General features: G+C 53.2%; 2 protein-coding genes across 22 annotated transcripts; one reads left to right on the forward strand and one right to left on the reverse strand.

The window, feature by feature from the left end:
* The first annotated feature begins 1,096 nt into the window (after positions 1–1,096).
* On the forward strand, positions 1,097–4,856 carry TUFM (Tu translation elongation factor, mitochondrial). The gene is made up of 10 exons (XM_021700508.1): positions 1,097–1,301; positions 1,405–1,599; positions 2,016–2,182; positions 2,419–2,523; positions 2,612–2,776; positions 2,916–3,048; positions 3,136–3,240; positions 3,330–3,481; positions 3,584–3,703; positions 4,493–4,856. The coding sequence occupies exons 1-10, from the start codon at positions 1,259–1,261 to the stop codon at positions 4,664–4,666; spliced, it is 1,359 nt and encodes a 452-aa protein (XP_021556183.1). The 5' UTR covers positions 1,097–1,258; the 3' UTR covers positions 4,667–4,856.
* A 1,504-nt stretch (positions 4,857–6,360) lies between these two features.
* Positions 6,361–18,690, reverse strand: ATXN2L (ataxin 2 like). Of its 21 annotated transcripts, XM_044915665.1 has the most exons (24): positions 18,132–18,690; positions 16,588–16,624; positions 16,344–16,400; positions 16,185–16,256; positions 15,687–15,837; positions 14,957–15,081; positions 14,031–14,122; positions 13,413–13,613; positions 12,626–12,801; positions 12,335–12,448; positions 11,452–11,664; positions 11,291–11,362; positions 10,776–10,846; positions 10,306–10,601; positions 10,155–10,224; positions 9,547–9,693; positions 9,351–9,423; positions 9,072–9,259; positions 8,674–8,803; positions 8,464–8,585; positions 8,092–8,304; positions 7,762–7,951; positions 7,412–7,448; positions 7,127–7,166 (listed from the first exon to the last, which is right to left on the reverse strand). In XM_044915665.1, the coding sequence occupies exons 1-23, from the start codon at positions 18,428–18,430 to the stop codon at positions 7,417–7,419; spliced, it is 3,141 nt and encodes a 1,046-aa protein (XP_044771600.1). In that variant the 5' UTR covers positions 18,431–18,690; the 3' UTR covers positions 7,127–7,166; positions 7,412–7,416. The 21 variants fall into 21 exon arrangements, with proteins under 21 accessions (XP_044771605.1, XP_044771603.1, XP_044771598.1 ...); XM_044915670.1 differs by lacking the exon at positions 7,412–7,448 and having other exon boundaries at positions 6,361–7,166; positions 11,452–11,589; XM_044915668.1 differs by lacking the exon at positions 7,412–7,448 and having other exon boundaries at positions 6,361–7,143; positions 11,452–11,646.
* Between the last annotated feature and the right edge of the window lie 2,269 nt (positions 18,691–20,959).

Consider the following 20,959-nt stretch of genomic DNA (forward strand, 5'->3'; position numbering starts at 1 on the left):
CTCTCTGTGCTCAGACCCTCCTGAATCATAATTTTCAAGGGAGGAATTAGGGCATCTATTTGAAACCAAAAACCGTCCACGGAGTCTTGGGATCTGATGAGTTCGGGAAACATCCATCAGGGTTAAGCAGCTGCTGTTCTCATCCCGGGGTGATGACATGATGGATGTGAAAGTTAAAGGTCATATGCTAGCCTTGCACTCACTCATTCAGTCAACACAAATTCCCTGAGCGCCCGCTGGGTGCCCCGCCCTGTGTTCGGTGCTGGGGCCACCGAGGGAACAAGACTCAGGCTGCGTATACAGGCACCTGAGGCCGGTCTCTCACCCTGCGTATCATCTGTATAACCAGGTGGGCGGGTGGGGCGACGATTAAGGGAATTAGGCCCTGGCCTGCTGAGGGGACCCAGGGGTGGACGGCAAAGCTGTCTGTCCCCGCAGGCTGTGAGCCAGGAGGGGGGTGCTATTTGACGGTCAGGGACTGTGGGACCTGGAGGCCCCTGGCCTCCATTCCCGCCTCTTGTCCAGCTCATTTCTCTCAGAGCCAGACGTCAGAATCTCCCCATGAGGTAGATACTACTGTTCCCATTTTACAGATAAGAAAACAAAGGCTCCGCGGAGAGATGGGTCACACTTGCGCCCCACCCGCGCATGGCTCCCAGGCCCGTCTCCCTCAGTCTGGCCGTAGGGCCTGGTCCTACCTCCAGCGGCGGCTCAACGGCCGCCAGATCTCTCGCCAGACCCGCGCAGTGGGTCGGACTCCACGGGGCTCTGGGCCAGGACGCTCCTGAGCAGGCCGCGCCGGAGCCGCCGCCTCGGCCTCCGGGAGGCCGGCACCCTCACTCCGGGCCCCGCCTAGCTCTACCTGACTCCCACGCCCAGCTCAAACACAGCGCGCCGCCCCGGGAACTACAACACCCATGAGCCTCCGGGGCGCCGGTGCGCGACGGGATGCTTCACGTCGCTTCCCTGCGCCGCCAGAGAGAACCGCTTTGCTCCCGTCCGTCCGCGAGGCCCGAGAGCGCCTTGGAAACCGTCCCCCTCCCTCCCCGCCCCCGAGACACCAGCCCCTTCCTGGTGTCGTCTTTGGTCCCACGCCCGGAAGTCGTAAGATGGCCATAAAAACTGGAGGGTAGAGGGACCCAGACTTGCCCTCCGGACCTTCACTTCCGCCGGAAGTGACCTCCAGTCGCCCGTGCCCTTTCCTTTTTGCACGCGCGGGCGCCCGGGGCCCGATACTCGGGGCGCGAGTGCGACCACAATGGCGGCCACCACCCTGCTGCGCGCGACGCCCCTCCTGAGCGGTGAGAGGGCGGGGGAGGCAATGGCGGCGCGGGGCCCCGTGGGGGTCGTCGGGAGCGGCCGGGCTCGGACCGGCGCCTTGAGTCCAAGCCTCTGCCCCGGCAGGTCTCGGCGCCGGCCCGACCCCAGTGCTGCAGAGTGTGTTGCGGCCGCTGAAGGCCCCGGCACTGCCTCGCTTGTGCCGTGGTCTGGCCGTGGAGGCCAAGAAGACCTATGTGCGCGACAAGCCCCATGTGAACGTGGGCACCATCGGCCATGTGGACCACGGCAAGACCACACTGACCGCGGCCATCACGAAGAGTAAGCGGGGATGGGTCGGGGGCGTCCGGAAGTGCCCGCTATGCTGGCGGGACTGGAGCCCGGGAGGTGCTGCTGGAGGTGGTGTGGCCCCGGGCGGTGGATTGGATGATGCATTTCCCCTGAGCGTGAAAGATTTTGTGATGCATAAGCTGGGGAGCCCGAATGGCTTCTCTTTAGCCGTGGCCAGTGTCCCGTAAGCAGAGGCTTTATCCTACAGAAGTCGCAGGGCTGGAGCTAGAAGCCCTTTAACATTTCCTTCTGACCCGGTCACACCCGCTGCAGGAACTAAGGGAGGGGGTCATGGACGCATTATTCTCCCAGACTGTCCTTTGCGTAGTAGGTGGGAGGGACTCGGGTGTGGCTTGAGCCCTGCCTCTGCCTTTGGAACTTTGATTTATTCTCCTCCTTCCCCTTAGTTTTAGCGGAGGGAGGTGGAGCGAAATTTAAGAAATACGAAGAGATTGACAATGCTCCTGAAGAGCGAGCCCGTGGAATCACAATTAATGCAGCTCACGTGGAGTACAGCACTGCGGCCCGCCACTATGCCCACACAGACTGCCCAGGTCACGCAGATTATGTTAAGGTGAGAGAATTGCCGGGTACAGGGCCATGGGCTGTCTCTTGCCAGGAAAAATGTTCTTGTGGGGAAGTTAGGATATTCAGGGTGCATGGGTTGAGGTCATGGATTTCTGGGCATGATCACTTAAAGTGGGTGGTAAGGAGATGACAGAGAAAGGTGGGCCTCAACTGCTGTGCTTGGCTAGATGGATGTGGAGCTGAGGTCCATGAACTAGGCTGTTTTCCTATCCTTCTACCCAGAATATGATCACAGGCACCGCCCCCCTCGACGGCTGCATCCTGGTGGTGGCGGCCAATGATGGCCCTATGCCCCAGACCCGAGAGCATCTATTACTGGCCAAACAGGTACTCAGAGCCTGGGGAGGGGTGGAAAGAGGAAGAGTGGGGAGTTGGTCCACTGAGGACACCACTTCTACCTCTTTGCCATCCACAGATTGGAGTAGAGCACGTTGTGGTGTACGTGAACAAAGCAGATGCTGTCCAGGACTCTGAGATGGTGGAGCTGGTTGAGCTGGAGATCCGGGAACTGCTCACTGAGTTTGGCTACAAAGGGGAGGAGACCCCGGTCATCATAGGCTCTGCTCTCTGTGCCCTTGAGGTGAAGGCGGGGTCAGGCAGGGGCTGTTACTGGCAGAGGATGGGGCTGGATGGATGGGCGTCCAGAGTTCTGCTCTGAGCCTGGGGAGTGTCTCTTAGAGGAGAATGAAAATTTCAGAGTCTTGTCACCTCCCCCATAGCAACGTGACCCTGAGCTAGGCGTGAAGTCTGTGCAGAAGCTGCTGGATGCCGTGGACACTTACATCCCGGTACCCACCCGAGACCTGGAGAGGCCTTTCCTGCTGCCTGTAGAGTCCATTTATTCTATTCCTGGTGAGGACCGTGTTCGCTTGCACTCCTCTCTAGCTATATAGCCTGGTTCGGGGTCCCTGATGTCCTTCCTGTCCTATTTCTTTCCAGGCCGGGGCACGGTGGTGACAGGTACACTAGAGCGTGGCATTTTGAAGAAGGGAGATGAGTGTGAGTTCCTGGGACACAGCAAGAACATTCGCACTGTGGTGACAGGTATAGGAAAGACGCCTTGGGACCCAGGGGCTGGCTCCAGGATTTTCCTTGCAGACCCTTCCTCCCTTGTCTCTCCTCTTCCCTCCTAGGCATTGAGATGTTCCACAAGAGTCTGGAGAGGGCAGAGGCAGGTGACAACCTCGGAGCCCTGGTCCGAGGCTTGAAGCGAGAGGACCTGAGGCGTGGCCTGGTCATGGCCAAACCAGGGTCCATCCAGCCCCACCAGAAGGTGGAGGCACAGGTGAGGGCTCCAGGCAGTGGGCTGCGCTGAGCCAGACCATCCCATGCGGAGGCAGCCTTTCTGGCCAGGCATGGCTTCACCCTTGGTGCTTTTTTTTTCTAGGTTTATATCCTCAGCAAGGAGGAAGGTGGCCGCCATAAGCCTTTTGTGTCCCACTTCATGCCTGTCATGTTCTCCCTGACTTGGGACATGGCCTGTCGTGTCATCTTGCCACCAGGGAAGGTATGGTGGGTATAGGATATGTGAAGGAGTGGGAGCGACACTCTATCAGCTCTACCTCTCTCAGTTCCAGAGCTGGGCCAACACGAGTGACTTTGCATTGACTGGTGTAGACAAAGCTAGTGATGGAAAGGTCTGGCTCGGTGGGTTTAGGGGGAGTGAGTCTCCACCCAGTATTCCCTGGGCTGAAGTAGGTAAAAAAAACTTACCCATGCTAGCATTTACCCACAGAAAGATCTCCCAGAAAAGGATTCTTCCTGTTGAGAGTTCCACCGTACACAATGGCTCAGAGAATTCTTGTGACAAAGAAACCTGCATGACCCATAGTTTCCTTGACTTTTCAAGAGTGAACATTAGGAACACTGGTCACAAGTCCTTTCCTGTCTTCACATACACTGTTTGCATCTGCCTAGCAGCTGGGGTGGAGCTGTCTCCACAGAGAATCCCCCTGCTGCATTTCCTATAACCTTCTAAAAATTCTTAAAAAAAAAAAAAATTTATTCATTTGAGAGAGAATGAGATAGAGCATGAGAGGGGGGAGGGTCAGAGGGAGAAGCAGACTCCCTGCTGAGCAGGGAGCCCGATGCGGGACTCGATCCAGGGACTCCAGGATCATGACCTGAGCCGAAGGCAGTCGCTTAACCAACTGAGCCACCCAGGCGCCCTAAAAATTCTTTTAATTCAAATTCAATTTAGTTCACATGGATTCCCTAACTTTTAGCCTTGGTAGGCAGCAAACAGGAAGAAGGTGCCCTGAGGGCCACGCATGAACCCGGTCTCTGCCCCCACCAGGAGCTTGCCATGCCCGGGGAGGACCTGAAGGTCAGCCTTATCTTGCGGCAGCCCATGATCTTAGAAAAAGGCCAGCGTTTCACCCTGCGAGATGGCAACCGGACCATCGGCACTGGCCTTGTCACTGAGACGCCTGCCATGACCGAGGAAGACAAGAACCTTAAATGGAGTTGAGTCTGGACTCTGCTCAGACTCTGGCATTGAAGGCTGCACTAGCCCGAGTTCTCTCCCGCTGCTGCAGCCCCCTCCCCAGGGCCCGGGCTGCACCCAGCAGTGCAGCTCGCCTGACACTTCCCCTGGCCAGGAGGGGCCCCACGGCCTGCCAGGTGAGGTAGGTCAATAAACTGTTCTGTGAATAGTGAGGGACGTTGTGTCTTGTGTCCTTTGTCTAAGTTGGAGGATGGGGGAGTAGAAACACGGAGCCTAGAACACATCCCTCGGTTTCTCTGTGGTGCCGTTTGGAAAAGCTCCTGTCTTAAAGCTGTCAGAACTGCTCAGACAACTTGAGAAAAGGAGGAAAGTTGGTCTAGTGAAGTTGGTGTGGCTGCCTAGCAAAACACTAGGTAGGATTCTTGGCTGTCCTATGGGAGAAACTGGGGACTTCGCCTGAGCAAGCGTGGGTTCAGAGATGCCAAACCCACCTCCTATCCTCTTGGGAGTGGTTACGAAGGCCGTTAATGTCTACCTGCCCTTGTCTAAGCTCTAGGATACTGGGGACTGTGTCTCACCTCTAGAACCAACACTCAGCACTTTATCAGGACCCTCTTTTTAATTAAGTCTCTGTGCTCGATAGGTTGTCCCCGCTATATATCACCAATTCTAAACACAGGAGTGAGAAGTTATAAACTGAAGTTTTCTGAGACTTAAAATTAAGATAAGGACTTATCAAACTGTATGGAGTAAAATGCTGAATAGGTATTTAAAAACTTGAAACGACTGGCCAGGACAACAGAAGGTTAACTTTCAGCAGGGATTAACAAGCACCTCTTTCAACCTTACTTCCTGACAAATGAGTATATTCAGCACTTATGAGCCACCCAGAGCGGGGAGGCTCTTAGGCCCAACCCGAGAGCTGTTTTGAGTCACAAATCTATGGCTTCACAGCAGAGGCAGAGAAATGGGCTCAAGAAAAGGACAAAAGGCAGAGCTTCACAAAAAAGAACGTGATAGGGCAGGTTTGCTTTACCCTTGGTGTCTGAGGTAAGGCCAGAAGGTTTCAAGAGATTCCTAAGACCCACCCCCGACCCCCACCCCAGGCCTCAAGACCACCTGGTAAGCACTGCAGTCCCATCTCTGTATTGGGGAGACCGCTCCATCTGCACCTGAGATGTCCTGAGCCTGGCTGGCTTTCTTGCTGCTGCTTTTTCCATCACTGACCCCCAGCTGCAACTCCCATCCTTTAAGAGAGCTCTTCTACAACCCTGTACATTTGTTCTCGCTTAACTCTATGTAAGCCAGCTGCCCCATCATGCCCACCCATTACCTGGTTTCAGACCCTCACACCTTGGATCTTTTCCCCAGTATGTAACCCTGCACTTTCCCTGCCCTGCTCTCAGCCCATCTTCTCTGGCTTTGGTCCCAGCTGAAACCCCCACCTACCCATGAGTACCAGCCCTACCCCAACGCTCTAAGAAGAAAGTGATCTTTACTTAAAAGACAAGAAAACCAAGGCCAGGACATGCAGTAAAAAATTGCAGTGTTTCCTTGGAAATAACCAAACACTTCTGCAATGTGTCATTTCTACATCCCATACCTGGCTCTTCCATCCGTGCCATTTAGCCCCTGGTTTAGCTCTTGCTCCCCTAAACCAGGCTCCTCATTCCAGCCGTCTCCCTTCTGCCAGTGGCTTCATCTTTGCAGTGCCCACCTGCACACACCACCTCTCAGCTGGGCTCCGGGCAGGCCTTTGTTTCCAGCGGCCAAAATCACTAACGTTTTTTGGTGCAAAGAGAAGAAATTAATGTACTTACACTAGCAATAAAAACTTGAAACTGCACCTCACGATGAGACCAACATCAAGGTGAGAGCAAAGTCACCCAGTGACAGGGCAGCAAGCATCCAGCCTGTTCTGCATTTTCCCCACTCCTGGGAGCCACGTCAGGCCTCCCAAGACTAGACAGCTACCATCTTACTGTTCTCCACTGGAAACCAGAGGCAGGTTAAGTTAGTTTAAAATTTTATTTTTTTTTAATTTTTTTTAATATTTTTATGTAATAAAAAGTAAAAGTCCTTGTCCAACCATCCTTGTGGGGCATCTGTCTGTCTGTCTCTCACGCAGGTCACTCAAGTTAATGGGGAAGAAAAGAAACAGGGCCCAAGTCTGAGGTTATAAATAATAGAAAATAAAAGGTCTTCCGTCTCCAGCGGGGGATAGATGAGAGGATGGGAGGGCAAGATGGGGTGGGGACGGGCAGGGGCAGAGCAGGAACCCCCCACCCCCGCTGGACCCTGGCCCTGCCCACTTCAAGGCCCCTCCCCTTCAAGGTGCTTGGCAGGAATTCCCCAGCTCCCCCGGGGGAAAGGGGGGATTGGGGGGCTGGGACTGGTCCGAGCTGCTGGGGGAAGAGACATAGATCACTCTTCCCTCCACTCATGGAGGTCTCAGGTCGCGGCCAGGACAATCTTCAGTTCCCCGGGGGGTGGAAGGGGAGCTGCTGGGAGGGATGAGATTGAACTGGTTGGAGGGGAAAGAGAAGAGAGCAGGAGCATTAGAACCCAAGCAGCTGTCCCTTCATCCAATGCCGTCCAGTGTGGGGTGCGGGGGGAGTGTCTGGGTAGGAGCGGCCTCCTCAAGGTGTCTCATGGGGCTGTCAGAAGCACAGATCAATCACTGTTTCCCAGTGAGCGAGAGCCCTTACTCATGTGCCCAGCTCAGCCCCCCACGCCCCAGCCTGGCCCTGTCTGCTGCGCTGACCTTACCTCGGCTAAGTCAGGAGACAGTCGGGGTCACTGAGAGCTGGGGAGGCAGTGGGGAGGGGGGCTGCTGGATCACAACTGAGCGAGGACGGAGGGAAGCAAAGGACAGAGCCAGGAGCAAGCCCCTGGCGGCGGCGACTGTGGCTTCTGCCCACCCTACATACTTCACAGACAGGTGCAGGTCGGCGGGCGCCCTGCCTCCAAGACCCCTCACTCCCCTCCCAGAACCCGAGCATCCTGCCCCACCTGCAGCCCGTCAGCTCTTCCATGCCAAATTCCCCCAGCTAACGAGAACTCACGAATCCTGTCATCGGCTCCTCCTGGAAATCCAGGCGCCTGGCCAGGCTGCTCACCTTGGGGGTGTCCGATGTAGGGGTAGGGTGAGGGTGTGGAAGCTGAGAGTGCAGGCACCCCACTCTGGGGCACCGCGCCTTGGGGGGGGCCCCCATGGCTCTGGGGTGGGTGCAGCAGCATCACCTGGGGCGGGTGGGGAGCCCCAGGGTGAGGGGGCGGGGCTGCTGTGATTCCAGTTTGGACATGGGCCTGCGGAGAAAAAAACAGCCGTGAGCACCCCAGAAGCTAGACGTGGGCTCTGAGAATCCTGGTGTTAAGAGCACTCAGGAAAGGAACACAAGGATTCAGGAACAGGACAGCCCCAGGAAGCAAGTCCCTGGGGTTCTTACCTGGGTAACATGGGCCATGTTGGTGAAGCCGTGGGGCAGCTGCTGATGGGCATGGATGGCATATACAGCGGCTGGTTGGGGGAAGCTGCTCTGAGGGGACTGGGCAGAAGGTCCCGGTGGCAGAGAAGGCGGCGTGCCTGTCAGGGCCCCTGGGTGGTACAGATTCTGCTGTGGCTGTCCACTGCCCAGGTGTGGGGCCTGCCCCGCCTGGTGCTGTTAGGGGAGGGGAAGGGTGAGTGCCACCCCACTCCTCAGGTCTACCACCCACTGACCCCTGATCCTCTCCCGCTGGGGAATGACCCCTCGAACTCTATCCCCCTCTTCCAGCCACCTGTTCCTGCCCCAACCACTCGGATCTCCCATGGCAGGCACCTGGACGGGACTGGGGGCCGCATGCTGGGACTGCGGCTGGCTCCCAGTAGGTGTGGTGGCCGGCTGCGGCTGGTGGGCATGGAGCTGCGTGGCATGGTGTGGATAGGACTGGTGAACAGTGGCTACAGCAGGAAAGAGGGAGAGAATCAGTGCCAAGCACACCAGAGGGGGCTGAGGAGCAAGGTCCGAGAAGAACGGCACAGAACTCACCATAGAGGGCTTGGGGGGTGGGCTGCTCTGCAGAAGGGTACTGAGGGGTGGAGGACGACACAATGGCCTGGGGATGGCTCCCCGACGTCAGCATGCGTGGGTTGCTCTGAAGCATGGGGGCAAACACTGGCTGGAGAGGTAAGGAGAGAAGCGGTCGGCACATCCTGCTGCCCGAGAACCTATGCACAGCACCACCCCATCCTTGTCACAACCACCGTTTCTAGTTCACAACGACCCCAGCCAAGAGACGCTATGTGATCTATACTTCAGAGAGTAGCGATGCCTTGCTACGGATCCTACCAGAGCCAGGATGGAAGCCTGAGTCTGGGTGATGGAACAGAGGTGATCCTTCGCTCTGTCCCCCAACTCTCCCCCGCCCCACCCCATGCCTCAGTTACCTGCGAGGGGTAGTGGGCCATGGGCTGCATCATGGCGGGCTGGCCCGGGAACTGCTGTGGGGTGTAAGGGATGTAGGAAGAGTACGGCGTGGCAGCCACCAGAGGTGGGCCAGCAGCGGCGGCGGCCTGCATCATCGGAGGGGCTGAGGCTGGCTGGTGTTGGTCCGAGCGCTGGGGGGGCAGGGAGCCTGGGGTAGGGGAAAGAGTGCTGAGCTCAAGCTCCATCTGCCAGGAGGCAACCTGGCAGCCCCGCCAACCAGCCCTGCCAACTCTGCTCACCTTTTGCTCCCCGGTACTTGCCCTGCTGTCCAGGCACAGAATTGGATACAGGGTATGGATACATCTGAGGTGCCTAGGGACAAGAACACAGATGAAGCTCAATAGCTTGCTCACAAATGCCCTCACCAGGCCTGACCTGGCCCTCAGCAGCCCAACCCAGCCTCTTAGCCCAGAGCTGCTCAGTCTTTCCTCTTACCTGAACAGCTGGTCCCATGTGGATCTGAGGTATGTAGGAAATGTACTGGGGGCTGTAGAGCCCACTCTGGCCTGCTGTCAGCACCGGGATGGAGGGAGTTGAATGAGTCCGGGGCCCCGGAGAAGTCGGGGTACTGGTAGATTTATTCTGTAAGAGACAAGGGAGAACACGAAGTTTGGTTTTTGTACGCCTCTCCTAGCAACACATTCTACCCTGCGTCTTGGTTAAGCCTCACATCGGACCCCATGAGACGGGTATTCTCAAATTAGAGGTAAGGAAATCAAGGCAGAAAAGTTAAATGGCTTGTCTGTGATCACCAAGTTGTTGGTTTTTTTTTTTTTTTTTTTTTTTTTTTTTAAGTAGAGGAGTTCAAACCAAATCAGGGGCCTGAATGAAACCCATGCTCCCAACTACCCCAACACACGAACGCTAAACCTCAGGGAGAAACACATAAACACTTGCCAGACACATCATGACCCCTCGCCCCAAGCCTGACACCTGTTTTCCCCAGAGCAGCCCAACTTTCAGAGCGCCGCCCCCTTGCTCTATCATCCCACTCCCAAGCCTCCCTCGGGGAAACCAATCCACATCTGCCCATCCCATCTTACCACAGACAGCAGAGGCTTTGTGGGATTGAACTCCTTGGCGTTGGGGTTCAGTGTTGACTTCTTCACTTGTCTGTGAGAGAACAAGAGAGTCAATCCTCATGGCTTGCTCCTCTCCCCACCTGACACCCACCCAGCTCCCCATCCTACTCACTCAGCGACCGGGCCCTCATCCTTGTCGTCTCCCTTGATGAGGCCTACCGGGGGGCTGCCAGTCTGGCTTGGGCAAGGTGGCGGGGGCTGCTCGGGCCCCTCTGTGCCTCCTGCCGGCGGCAGGGGCGGCTTGTCCTCCTTATCCGATACGGACTCCGTCTTCGAGGAGACTGGGGACCCCACTGGCTCTGATGTTAATAAACCATCAACCTCCTTCTCTTTCCCTTTGGCCTCCTCCTTTAAGATCCGGGGAGGAAAAGGATCCAGGCTGGTCTCAGGGGAGCTACTGGGCTGCAGCTGGAAGGAGAGCAGCACACATACAGTACCCACACAGCTGGTCCGGACCCCTTCTTCCATCCTTGCTTGCTCATCTCTTCTATCCCACCTGGTCCTAAGTCCTGTGCTTCTTCTATAAGCCCCCTCCATCCCTCTTCATCCTAACACCCTGGCTCACTCCCACACTCCTCTCACCTTAAACTGGGCCCCAAACTTTCTCAGTTCTTCCAGTTGAAAGCGTTTCTGTTCATTCTGAAGGCCAGGGACTATGAGAAACAGGGAAAAAAGGAGAAAAATCACATTTCTTTTCTCAAAGGTGGCTACAATACCAACCCCAAAGGACAAAAAAAACAAGAGGAAAAAAAAAGCTCTTGAGATTCCTATAGGACAAATTAGGATTACACAATGGACAAGACACTGTTTCTGAACCCCCACAACTCATTACTAACTGAAGTGCTCCCCTAGTCAAAAGGACATTACACCTCAGAAAATCAAAAACAAAACAAAACACAACAAAAAAAAGGGGAGGCGTCTGGGTGGCTCAGTCGGTTAAGCATGTGCCTTTGACTCAGGTCCTGATCCTAGGGTCCAGGGATCCCTGCTCAGCGGGTAGTCTGCTCTACCCTCTCCCCTTGCTTGTACCCACTCTCTCTGTCAAATAAATAAAATCTTAACAACAACAAAAAACAAACAAAAAAACAAATCCTCACCTTTCCCAGCTATCCGGGACAGCTCCTGGGACTCCAGAGTTCTCCCAGGTTCCTTGGCTGGAAGTTCTTTTACTGAGCAAGAAGAGACATATGCCTGAAGGTCCTTCTGTCCAGAACCACACTTCATATTGTCCACAAGCCCTCAACTACCTGGCTCTTACCATCTGTGGGGGCCAATGAGATCTTTGGAGAAGCTGGGGAAATGGAGCCTACTCCAGGATCCACAACCGATGATGTCACAGGGATAGAAGCCGAAGAGGTCGGTACTGCCGAGCCCATGGGGGCATCAGGACAGGAAGCTGAGATTGGGGCAGGGGCAGCCGACTTGGGAGAGCGCGGGGGGTACATCCGGCCCACTGGAAGAAAAGGGAAAGCTGTACAATGGTTACTGCTGTTCAGTAAGAGGCATAGGGAACCGCCAGAAACACCAAGGAAAGTTTATCCACTTTTTTTTTATATGCAAGGTCACAAACCTAAATGCCCAAAAGAGCAAGGCAGCTAACATAAGCACGTAAGATACACTTGTGAACAGCATAAAAGTTTAGAATGTTTAGAGGCAATCATAACTCAGTCCTAGCTAAGTAGGGTTATGCTATAAGACACATTCAGTGTTTGCAGAACTTTCTGTATTTCCAAAGAAATTGGAACTGGAAATTTTCTATGTCTCCTGTTTCAAAATGTTGACAACTAAAAAGTTGTTTTTGTTTTTTTTTTTTTTTTAAAGTAAGCTCTGTGCCCAGTGTGGGGGTTGAACTCACGACCCTAAGATCAAGAGTCGCATGCTCCACCGACTGAGCCAACCAAGCACCCTGATAACTAATTTAAACAAAAGACATCTGCCAGCCAAACACAACCCATAGCCAGCTGGGCTTTGCTACATGAAGGAAACAAACTCTTCCCTAAAAAGCATAAATCCAACTCCCCCCGCCAACGTCTCTTATATCTTCAAACTGTCTCCCATCCCAGCATTTCAACAACTGACATTTACAGCCCCCCCCCCGCCCCGCCCATTTCTATTTCTTCATATAACTGCTGAAATTTTACCTGCAGGAGGGGGCGGAGCAGAAGCTTCTCCAGAAGGCCTACTGCTGGGTGAGGACAGAGTCTTGGCACCACCTCTCACAGGCCGTTGTGCCTTAGGGGACATGCGGGAAGGGCCTATTTTTTTTTTTTTTTTTTTAAGATGAGAAAAAAGAGGCAGAGTATCTGCTATTACATTATCACCAACGCATCACCCTTCCAGCCCATCTCCCCTTTCAATTATCCTCCCCACCTCCATATTATCCTCTTCCCTACCCCCCCCCCCCCCCAACAAAAGCCCGCTTCATAACTCACCTCCATTGATACCACGTGTCTCAGAACCTGGGCCGGGGCTGCTACTGTCAAGGTGGTGAGGGCCACGAGGTGGCAAAGAGCTAAGGCCAGGCCGGCCACCCCGGGAACTACTGCATCGAACTCCTCCCCGGGGACCTTCCCGAACTCGCTGGGGTAGAGGGATATACTTTCCCTCCCTAGGGGAAAAATTCAAGTAAGGTCAATTAGTCATAAAACCCACACGTTTTGGAAAAATGAAGTCTTTCCTTCTAAAGTGCGTGTGCATGTAAAACACACACACACACGCTCCAGCTTTTTGCACTACCCCCACTTGAAGATCTGTTCTGGTTAAATGTTCTGTAGCTATAGGCTTATGACCTTTTGTGTCAACCCTGACCTGACCAACCTGGCCAAAGCTCCACAATTCTACCACTCCTGACCTATTAGAAAGGGAGCATCACACTATAGTTCAAGGTACAGTTTTTCCAAATTACTAAACATCACATACACTTTTTGTCTTCATAAAGGGAAAAGTTAAAATATACATATGGATAAATATACAGAGAAAAAAAAAGTATCAAAACTCAAAAAAATTTTTTTCTAAATCCGTAAGTTTTAGCTTTGTTACCTTGGACAAACTACTTATCTGATCTAGGCCTCACTTCTTAAACCTGAAAATTAGGAACAACTATGTACTAACCTACATCTTACATGGGCATGAAGCCTTAAACAGGAGTGTACAAAGCTCTTGGCCTAAGCCAGGGCCCGTACAGAGCCCCAAACAGAGCAGGCCGCCCCCAGCAATCACCTAGATGCCAAGCTGGGGCTCTCCCGTCCTGAACCCTGCCGCTGGACCGCACTGTGCTTCTCCTCCTCGGTGCGCCCATCATCGTTCTCCATGGCAATCCGCAGGCGGTACTGGGGGCTCGATTCAATCTCTCGAGCTAATTGGGCTGCACGCAGCTCCCGCTGACGAAACTCTTCTGAGTTGTCCTTCTCCAAGGGCACCCTGAGAGGACCACCACAGATCACCATCCCGGTGGCAGGGGACAAGAGAAGAAAAAGGAAAAACATTTCTATGAATCCTATCAGTAGCTCGGGTATGCAGATGTTTAACCCCTTCAACAACTCAGCACATATTTAATGGGCATCTACTAGGTCCCACGTGGGGAAACAAGGCCAATCTCTGAACCAGAGTACTTACACACATATGTAAGTATGTTTTAAGTTCTGGAGAAAAAGTATCGGTGAGTGGACAAGAAAGCAGCTAATTCTACCCATGAGATGACCTGGTATTTTGAGGGGACAATGACACAAGGCAGACCAAAAGTGGGGAGAGGGCAACCTGGACACCCAGAAAAGCATGAACAAATGCCAGGACCCCATGCCTCAAACTGCACCATCTGGGAAGTACCAAGACACTCACGTGTAAGAAGAAAGACTGCTGTCATAGGTGGTCTTTACACCATAGTTCTCCTCGTTGAACTTGAACATTTCGTTGGGGTCCCATCCATTGGACTAAGGAGGGAGAAAGGAGAATGTTTTAAAACCCAGCAAAGAAAGCAACAATGACCAGTCGTTCTCCTCCACCAGGGCGAAAAACACACAAATCTGACCAAACCGAGAGTGGAAAAGTAAGAACAAGGCTGGCAGAATTACCAACTAGTACCACCAACTGTGGCACAGACTGGCAACAGCTAATAAACCCAAAGTCTTAAGACCTAACGAATCCATTTTCAGGTTTATGTCCTAGAAAAATTTGGTATATGTTACATGGGTACACATACTCTAAAGTCCAGTAAGGCACTATTTTTAACAGCAAAATAACGGCAACAAATACCAATCAGTAAGGAAAAACATAAATACGTTTTGTTGTGTGTATATACACACGTACATATACAAGCAAACTAGACAAAACAGTTGAAAGCAGTAACTGGATCTATATACCAATATTAAAAAAAAATTCAAAACAAGCAGGGAAAATAAATTCTTATGCAAGCTAAACATAGCATAATAATACATTAACTCATAAGAAATCTTAAATGAGTCAAAGTCCTTGTTTTTGGAAGGACATTGTAGACTACACAATCTACAATCTTGTCTATGCTTTGTTAAAGGAAAAAAAATCTTAAATCAAATGTCAATAGCTGTCAATCACAGATGGTGGGAGAACAGGTATTTTTGTTATTTTCTTTAGCTTTTCATTTGGAATCTGACAGCCATCAACCGGCAATAGAAAAGACTCCCCCTCCCCGCCCGGCCCAGCAACTCTTGGTTCTAAGAGTGACATCATAGTCAACAACCTGCGCTCAGGCAGCAGAGCGCCCAGCTCTCAGGGAAGGGGGGCTGTACCATGTCAGACTCGAGGTCATAGTCATCGCTGTTGCTGTCGCCCCCTTCCCAGCGCTGAAGCACCTTCTCTTTGTGCTCCCCATTCACCTTTGAGTTCATGGCAATGGCTGAATCAGTGAATTTGTCTGTGGGGGCAGAGTCGAAGATCAGGAGTCAGGGGATTATTCCACAGCCTCTTCCAACACCCCCACCCCCAATAAGTAGTCGGGAAGCAAAGAAAAGTGTGTCAGGGTTAGGGGGAGGGGAGGGTGTGGGTGGAGCTGCACAACAAGCCTCATCTGAAGAGTTCAAGAGGAGCAAGGACTTGAAAGCAAAGCAAGGGAAACATGAAGGACCACAACACAGGCTGGAAGTCATCCCACTGTATCTTAGACATCAAGACATATTCTCAAGAAGAAAAGCCTAGGGTGCTTGGGTGGCTCAGTCGGTTAAGTGTCTGCCTTTGGCTCAGGTCATGATCCCAGGGTCCTGGGATCAAGTCCTACATCGGGCTCCCTGCTCAGCGGGGAGTCTGCCTCTCCCTCTACCCCTGCTCCTTGCTCGTGATCTCTCTCATGCTCTCGCTCTCTCTCAAATAAATAAAATCTTTTAAAAAAGGAAAAAAAAAAAAGAAAAAAAATCCTGGCCCTCCTCCTCAGAAAAAAAGATGGTAAAGGGGGAAGAAAAAAATTCAAATCATTATGTAACTGCTCTCTGCTCTTTAGTCTGACATAAAAACCCAACACAATACCTTTAGTAGCATAATTGAAGTCAACATTTCGGAAGTGGACAAGCATGACATCGCTTGGCTTAAACACCATGGTGTCCACAATGTCTTCCCGACGAGGGCCACCTGCTGGCTCAGATGCTTTCCGGTGTACAGCATCTACTGCTAGTTCAAACTATAAAAGTCCCATTTCCAAACAGTAAAGGATCAGTATCAAGAAATGTGATGATAAAAATAGGACTATTTTTCTTTTACTCTTTCTAACCTCATCCCAACACCACACTGTCACACAGTCTTCTCAGTATCAGCCCAGGACTAAGTATTTTAACATTAACATTAAAGTACCCAGCCCTCCAATTTCGGACCCTCATTTATTGCTTCCAGCACTACTCCGGCACAGGCCTACAGAAATGAGTAACACAATGTTGTTCAACACCGTTCAACTCACATCTCCAATGAGCCTATTTCATTCCCCTCCTCCTTCATGAAATGCAAAAAATCAGCTAATTTGAGTACACTAACCTTTGAGCTCAGAGTCTTGAAGATACCTTCATAGGTGGTACCATTCTTCACCTTTACATCACAAGTGGAGCCCTGGAAGAGTAGGGAAAAAGAAGAGTGTCTCCAGCAAACTGGTGCATTACATTCCTCAGACAACCTAGAGGTTAGGTACCCACTTACCACAACAGCTGTAAGAAAATGCAGCATTCTGGAATTGTTGTAGACACCTTCGAACACCTACCAATAACACAGGAGAAATAAATAGCCAGTCAACATCTCACTTTCCTTCTGAATACCCACACTCCACTCACCCACTTTGTATGTGCTGGGTCTCTACTCTTCTGAGCCCAACTATTTGTGCACACGATCTGTCCTATATGCCCATATGTACCTCTGTACTTTAAGGGTGGGGAGTGGCACTCACCGGTGACTGTGGGGGTCCCTTTCCTGTGCTTTGTCCCCTATGAGAAAGGAAACAAGAAACTAGTTACTTAAACACATTCAATTCCTCTTAATTAATTTCAAAGAACTTGGTATCCTAAAACCACATATGCTGTGAAGATGCCGATTTAGACTACAAACCAATTATCAACGAGATTTTCCAACTCTCACCATACAGAGAAAAAAAAGGCATAGACAGTAAAAGCCAGTAAACACATTTCTACCAAATGCCACTAAAACAGACCTCAGTCGACAATGGTTGTCAATTCAACACAACCTTCTCACTTTCTCCAAGGGGCCAGGGCCCCATGATTCCAAGAAAGCAATGCTACAGTAGTCGTTAACCAACAATCCACCCTAGACATAAAGGCGAAAGCTCAGGGAATGCAGATTCGGAACCACCTAGCTCAGGCACATTACCTCTCAAACAGAAAAGACAATCATTTTCACCAGCCTTACGCCCCAAACTCTGGGAGGAGGGTATTCCCTTTACAACCCACCCTCTCGAGGAGGGGTCACCGATCGCCCGGTAACCCTGCTCCTCGCTGGCTGATGTAACCGTCGGTTGAGGAGGGCGATGAGGGGGCCGTTGGCGGGGATGGGGGACAGCGCAGCCGCAAAAGCCATCCACCGGGAGGCCTCGCCCGGTCTGCGCCTGCGCAGTAAAGCCCACGGGCCTCCAAAATTCCCCCCTCCCGCGACCTGAACCCACTGGGCCTGCGTATACCGCCACTCTCAATTCCATTAAGCCACACACAGGAGAAACCGAGTGGGGTGTCCACCACTCATCCACAAACGCCAGGCGAACCCCTCCACGCACACTCCCAAACCCTGCCATATAGATTACCCGCGCCTCACGAATGCCCGGGTCATAAGACAGAGCATCCGCGCGCACGTACGGGAAGAGCGCGCGCGCGCTGAAGGTTCCCTGCCCGCAGACCTCCCAGTTGTCCCTCCTTCCGTCCCCCCGCCCACCCCGCTCCCCTCCTACTGGCCAGACCGGGAAAGGGGAGGTAGCAACCCGCTCCCAAGTCCCTCCCTCCCCATTGGCCAAACTGTGGGCCGCGCGCCCCCCTCCATTGGCTACGGCCGGGGACCCCTTCCCGCAGCTGACTCCCCATTGGCTGAAGCCGGGGACCGCGAGACCCTTCGTGGTAATGGAGCCGGGGACCCTGATCACCTCTTCACCCCCCCAACTCCTCGTTCTGACGGCACTGGCGGGATGCGCCCCGCCTGCCCTTAAGGCCCGAGCCCCGAGGCCCAACTAGGCTCTGAGAACTGAGCACGGCCCCCAAATGTCTCGGTGGCCGCCCGGGGACCCTTTCCCTCTGACCTGTTAGGACCTGAGGGGGCCCACCCCAGCCTCACGGGAGTTCCCCACTGCCCCCGGCGCCCCGCAAAGGTGGCCGGGCTAGGTACCCGGCTCGCGCGGTGTCCTCAGGTCCCGGCCGCTGGGCCGGAGCCGAGCCGCCGCCGCCGCCGCCTCGCAGCCTCGGCTCCAGCGTCCGGAAACCCACCCCTCCTCACCTGGCGCTGCCGATAGCCGTCGCCCCTGGCCTCTCCTGGTGTTGCTGCGGCGGCGGCGGCTGCGGCGCCAAGATGCCCTCGGCTCCCCGGCGGAGCCCGCTCCCGGCGGCGGCTGCAGGCCCCAGGCAGGGAGAAGCGGCCGCGGGAGGCCCTGCGGGAGCCGAGGTGGAGGCCAGGGGCCCCGGGAGGCCGCCGTTGGGAGGGCTAGTGCCCCCGGGAGGCCGGCGGGCCACGGCCTGTTGCGTGGGGGGCGGCTGCTGGGGCTGGGAGGTCTGTTGTGGCGGCTGAGGCTTCAACATGATGGCAGCGTCCGGAAGGGGAATTAGGGGGAAGGGAGGGAAAGAGGAGGCCGGGGCTAGGCCCCCGCTGGAGAGCACGGGAAGCGAGGGGGCCTGGGAAGCCGGGGACCCGCCGTTGGCGGGCGGGGGGAGCCCCGCGATGTCGGGGGTGGATAGAGAAGACCGCGGCGCGAGGAAGCGCCGCGAGGCGGAAGGGGAGGGGGTCTCGCGGGCCGGAGGAAAGCGAGAGGGCGCGAGCCGGCCTGCCGCGCGTGCGCGTCGCCGGGGAAAGGGGAGGAGGAGGAGCGCGCGGGCGGGAGCTCCCGAAGGGGGAGGGGCAGGGAGGAGGGAGCGGCGGCGCGAGATGTCCGCGCGCACCGGGGCGGTTGGCTCCGGGCAGGAGAGGAGAGAATAAAAAGAGGCGAATCTCGCGCCCCTAGCCCTGGGAGTGGAGAAGGAGCGGCGTGGGCGCTTACGCGCGCCAAAGATTTAGGGTCTCTAGGTCTCAAACAGCCCTAGACGTTGGCTGCCGCTGTCGCTTCACAATGAGCGTGTGAAGCGCTGGGGGAGGAGCCGAAGTAGCCGTGAGGAAGGAAGAACCGGCCGCCCCGCCTACGCCGGTGGCGTAGCGTCGGGATACCTCCGCAGTTGTGTGAGATGTCACGACGTAGCGTGCAGTTCTTCCGCCATTTGGGGGCCCGTGGGCGGAGTCTAAGTGCAAAGAAATCCGGGATCCGAACACGCGACTGCCCCTCTTAGGTGAGCGGTGGGTTTCATGAGGAGCTAGTCTTGACCTTTTCTGCTTTTAGTAAAAGACTGATGGACATTAAAGTTATCGGTTTGAAACTCAGTATGTTGCAGACAAATCTATGCTAAATCCGAAATCATTTTAAGCTTCAATGATTTAATACCTAAACGGTGTCTCCATGCCCTAGAATGAACCCTTAAACTGTAGTAACAGAGACTGAAGGACAAAGTACCTAAGGTCTAATTCAAAATTCTTCATTGAACTCCGCAATGAAGCCAGACTTCATTCATTCAAAATTAGTTGGGCATTAGGACATTAGGCTAGACGCATTGGATACAACCGTAATTTCACCACTTCCTGTCTTCTCCCGAGTTCAAGCTAGTGGTAGACTCAGACAATTAGATGAGATCTATTAGGTGAAGCATAGGGCACCATGAGAGCAGATAGAAGTGACACCGAATCCAGCGTTGGGTGATGAATTTCTAGGCAGGGGAATGTGACAAATTAAGAAAACGTCAGCGTGGCTGATTAAATTAAAGAGGTTGAAAAAAAATGAGACTGGAGAGGTAAGGAACCTGGGACTAGATTTTAAAGAGACTTGGACGTTGTCCTCAAAGTAGTGGGGAGCCTTTCACAGAAAACAGGTCAGATTTGCATTTTTAGAAGATCACTCTTTGCAGTGTGGAGAATGGAGTAGAGCAGTTATGAGTCAGTGGTCTTAATCCCAGCGAAACTTCCAATATCTCAAACTCCCTTGGCTCCAGGCATTAGCATTGGAACCATACCCAAACCCTCTACCACAAACAGGCACATACCTAGCTAAAAGTTGGCCTTACTTTTTAGAGGTATTCCTTCACTCCTATCTCACTCCAGGCTTCTAGTGTGTTAGGTTCCCCTCCTATGCTTGGCGGGCAAATTTCCCCACTTCATTCTAAGAGTTCCTTTACTTCTTTCTTCTTGCTTCTGTCAGCTCCCTATGGGTTGGGATCTTACTGTTACTGTTCCTGCAGTACCTAGCACAATGCAGTAGTCAATTAAATACTTGTGAAGTGAGTGGATCTGAGTGGGGTCTTAAAGACCATGTCTCCTGGATGCCTCAATAACACAGTCCAGCATTCTCCTGGTATTCCCAGCACCACTGAGTGCCCTGCCACCTCATTATGGGTACTTCTTTCTCCCCCACTCACATCCTGCTCCTACCCTCAGATTCTAAGTTTTAGCCTCACGAAACTCCCATTTCCATGACACACCTTGTACTTTTTCAACTCTTCCTTTACCGGTGCTATTTCTTTACTTACCTTCTCATTCTTCAAGCTCAGGTGTCCGTCCTTTTGAACATCCTCTTACTGACTCGCTCCTCTGGGCTCCCAGAGCACTGGGATGGTTTTGCTTATATGAAGTCTGAGGTTATAAAGGGCAGGGACTATATTTACTCATTTCCCTATCCTTCATGCCTAGCTCAGTGGCTGGCACGCAAATTGTTTGGTAAATGAATGGAATGTTGTCTTATATGCAATTTAGAAATTATATATATCACTGTGGTTTCATATGGACTGATTTCCAGTATATATTATGAAGTGAAGAAAGCAAAGTTTATAGTCTAAACTATCCTACCTCTTGTTCAAGGGAGAAGGGAAAATAAGAAAACAAATGTATCTGCAAATTTTTGCAAAGAAAAACACAAGAAGGGGGCCTGGGTGGCTCAGTCAGTTAAGCGTTTGCTTTCGGCTCTGGTCTTGACCCAGGGTCCTGGGATCGAGCCCCGCATTGGACTCCCTGCTGGTGGGGAACCTGCTTCTCCC

Source organism: Neomonachus schauinslandi, chromosome 5 (assembly GCF_002201575.2).
Source record: "Neomonachus schauinslandi chromosome 5, ASM220157v2, whole genome shotgun sequence".
Taxonomy (NCBI): Eukaryota; Metazoa; Chordata; class Mammalia; order Carnivora; family Phocidae; genus Neomonachus; species Neomonachus schauinslandi.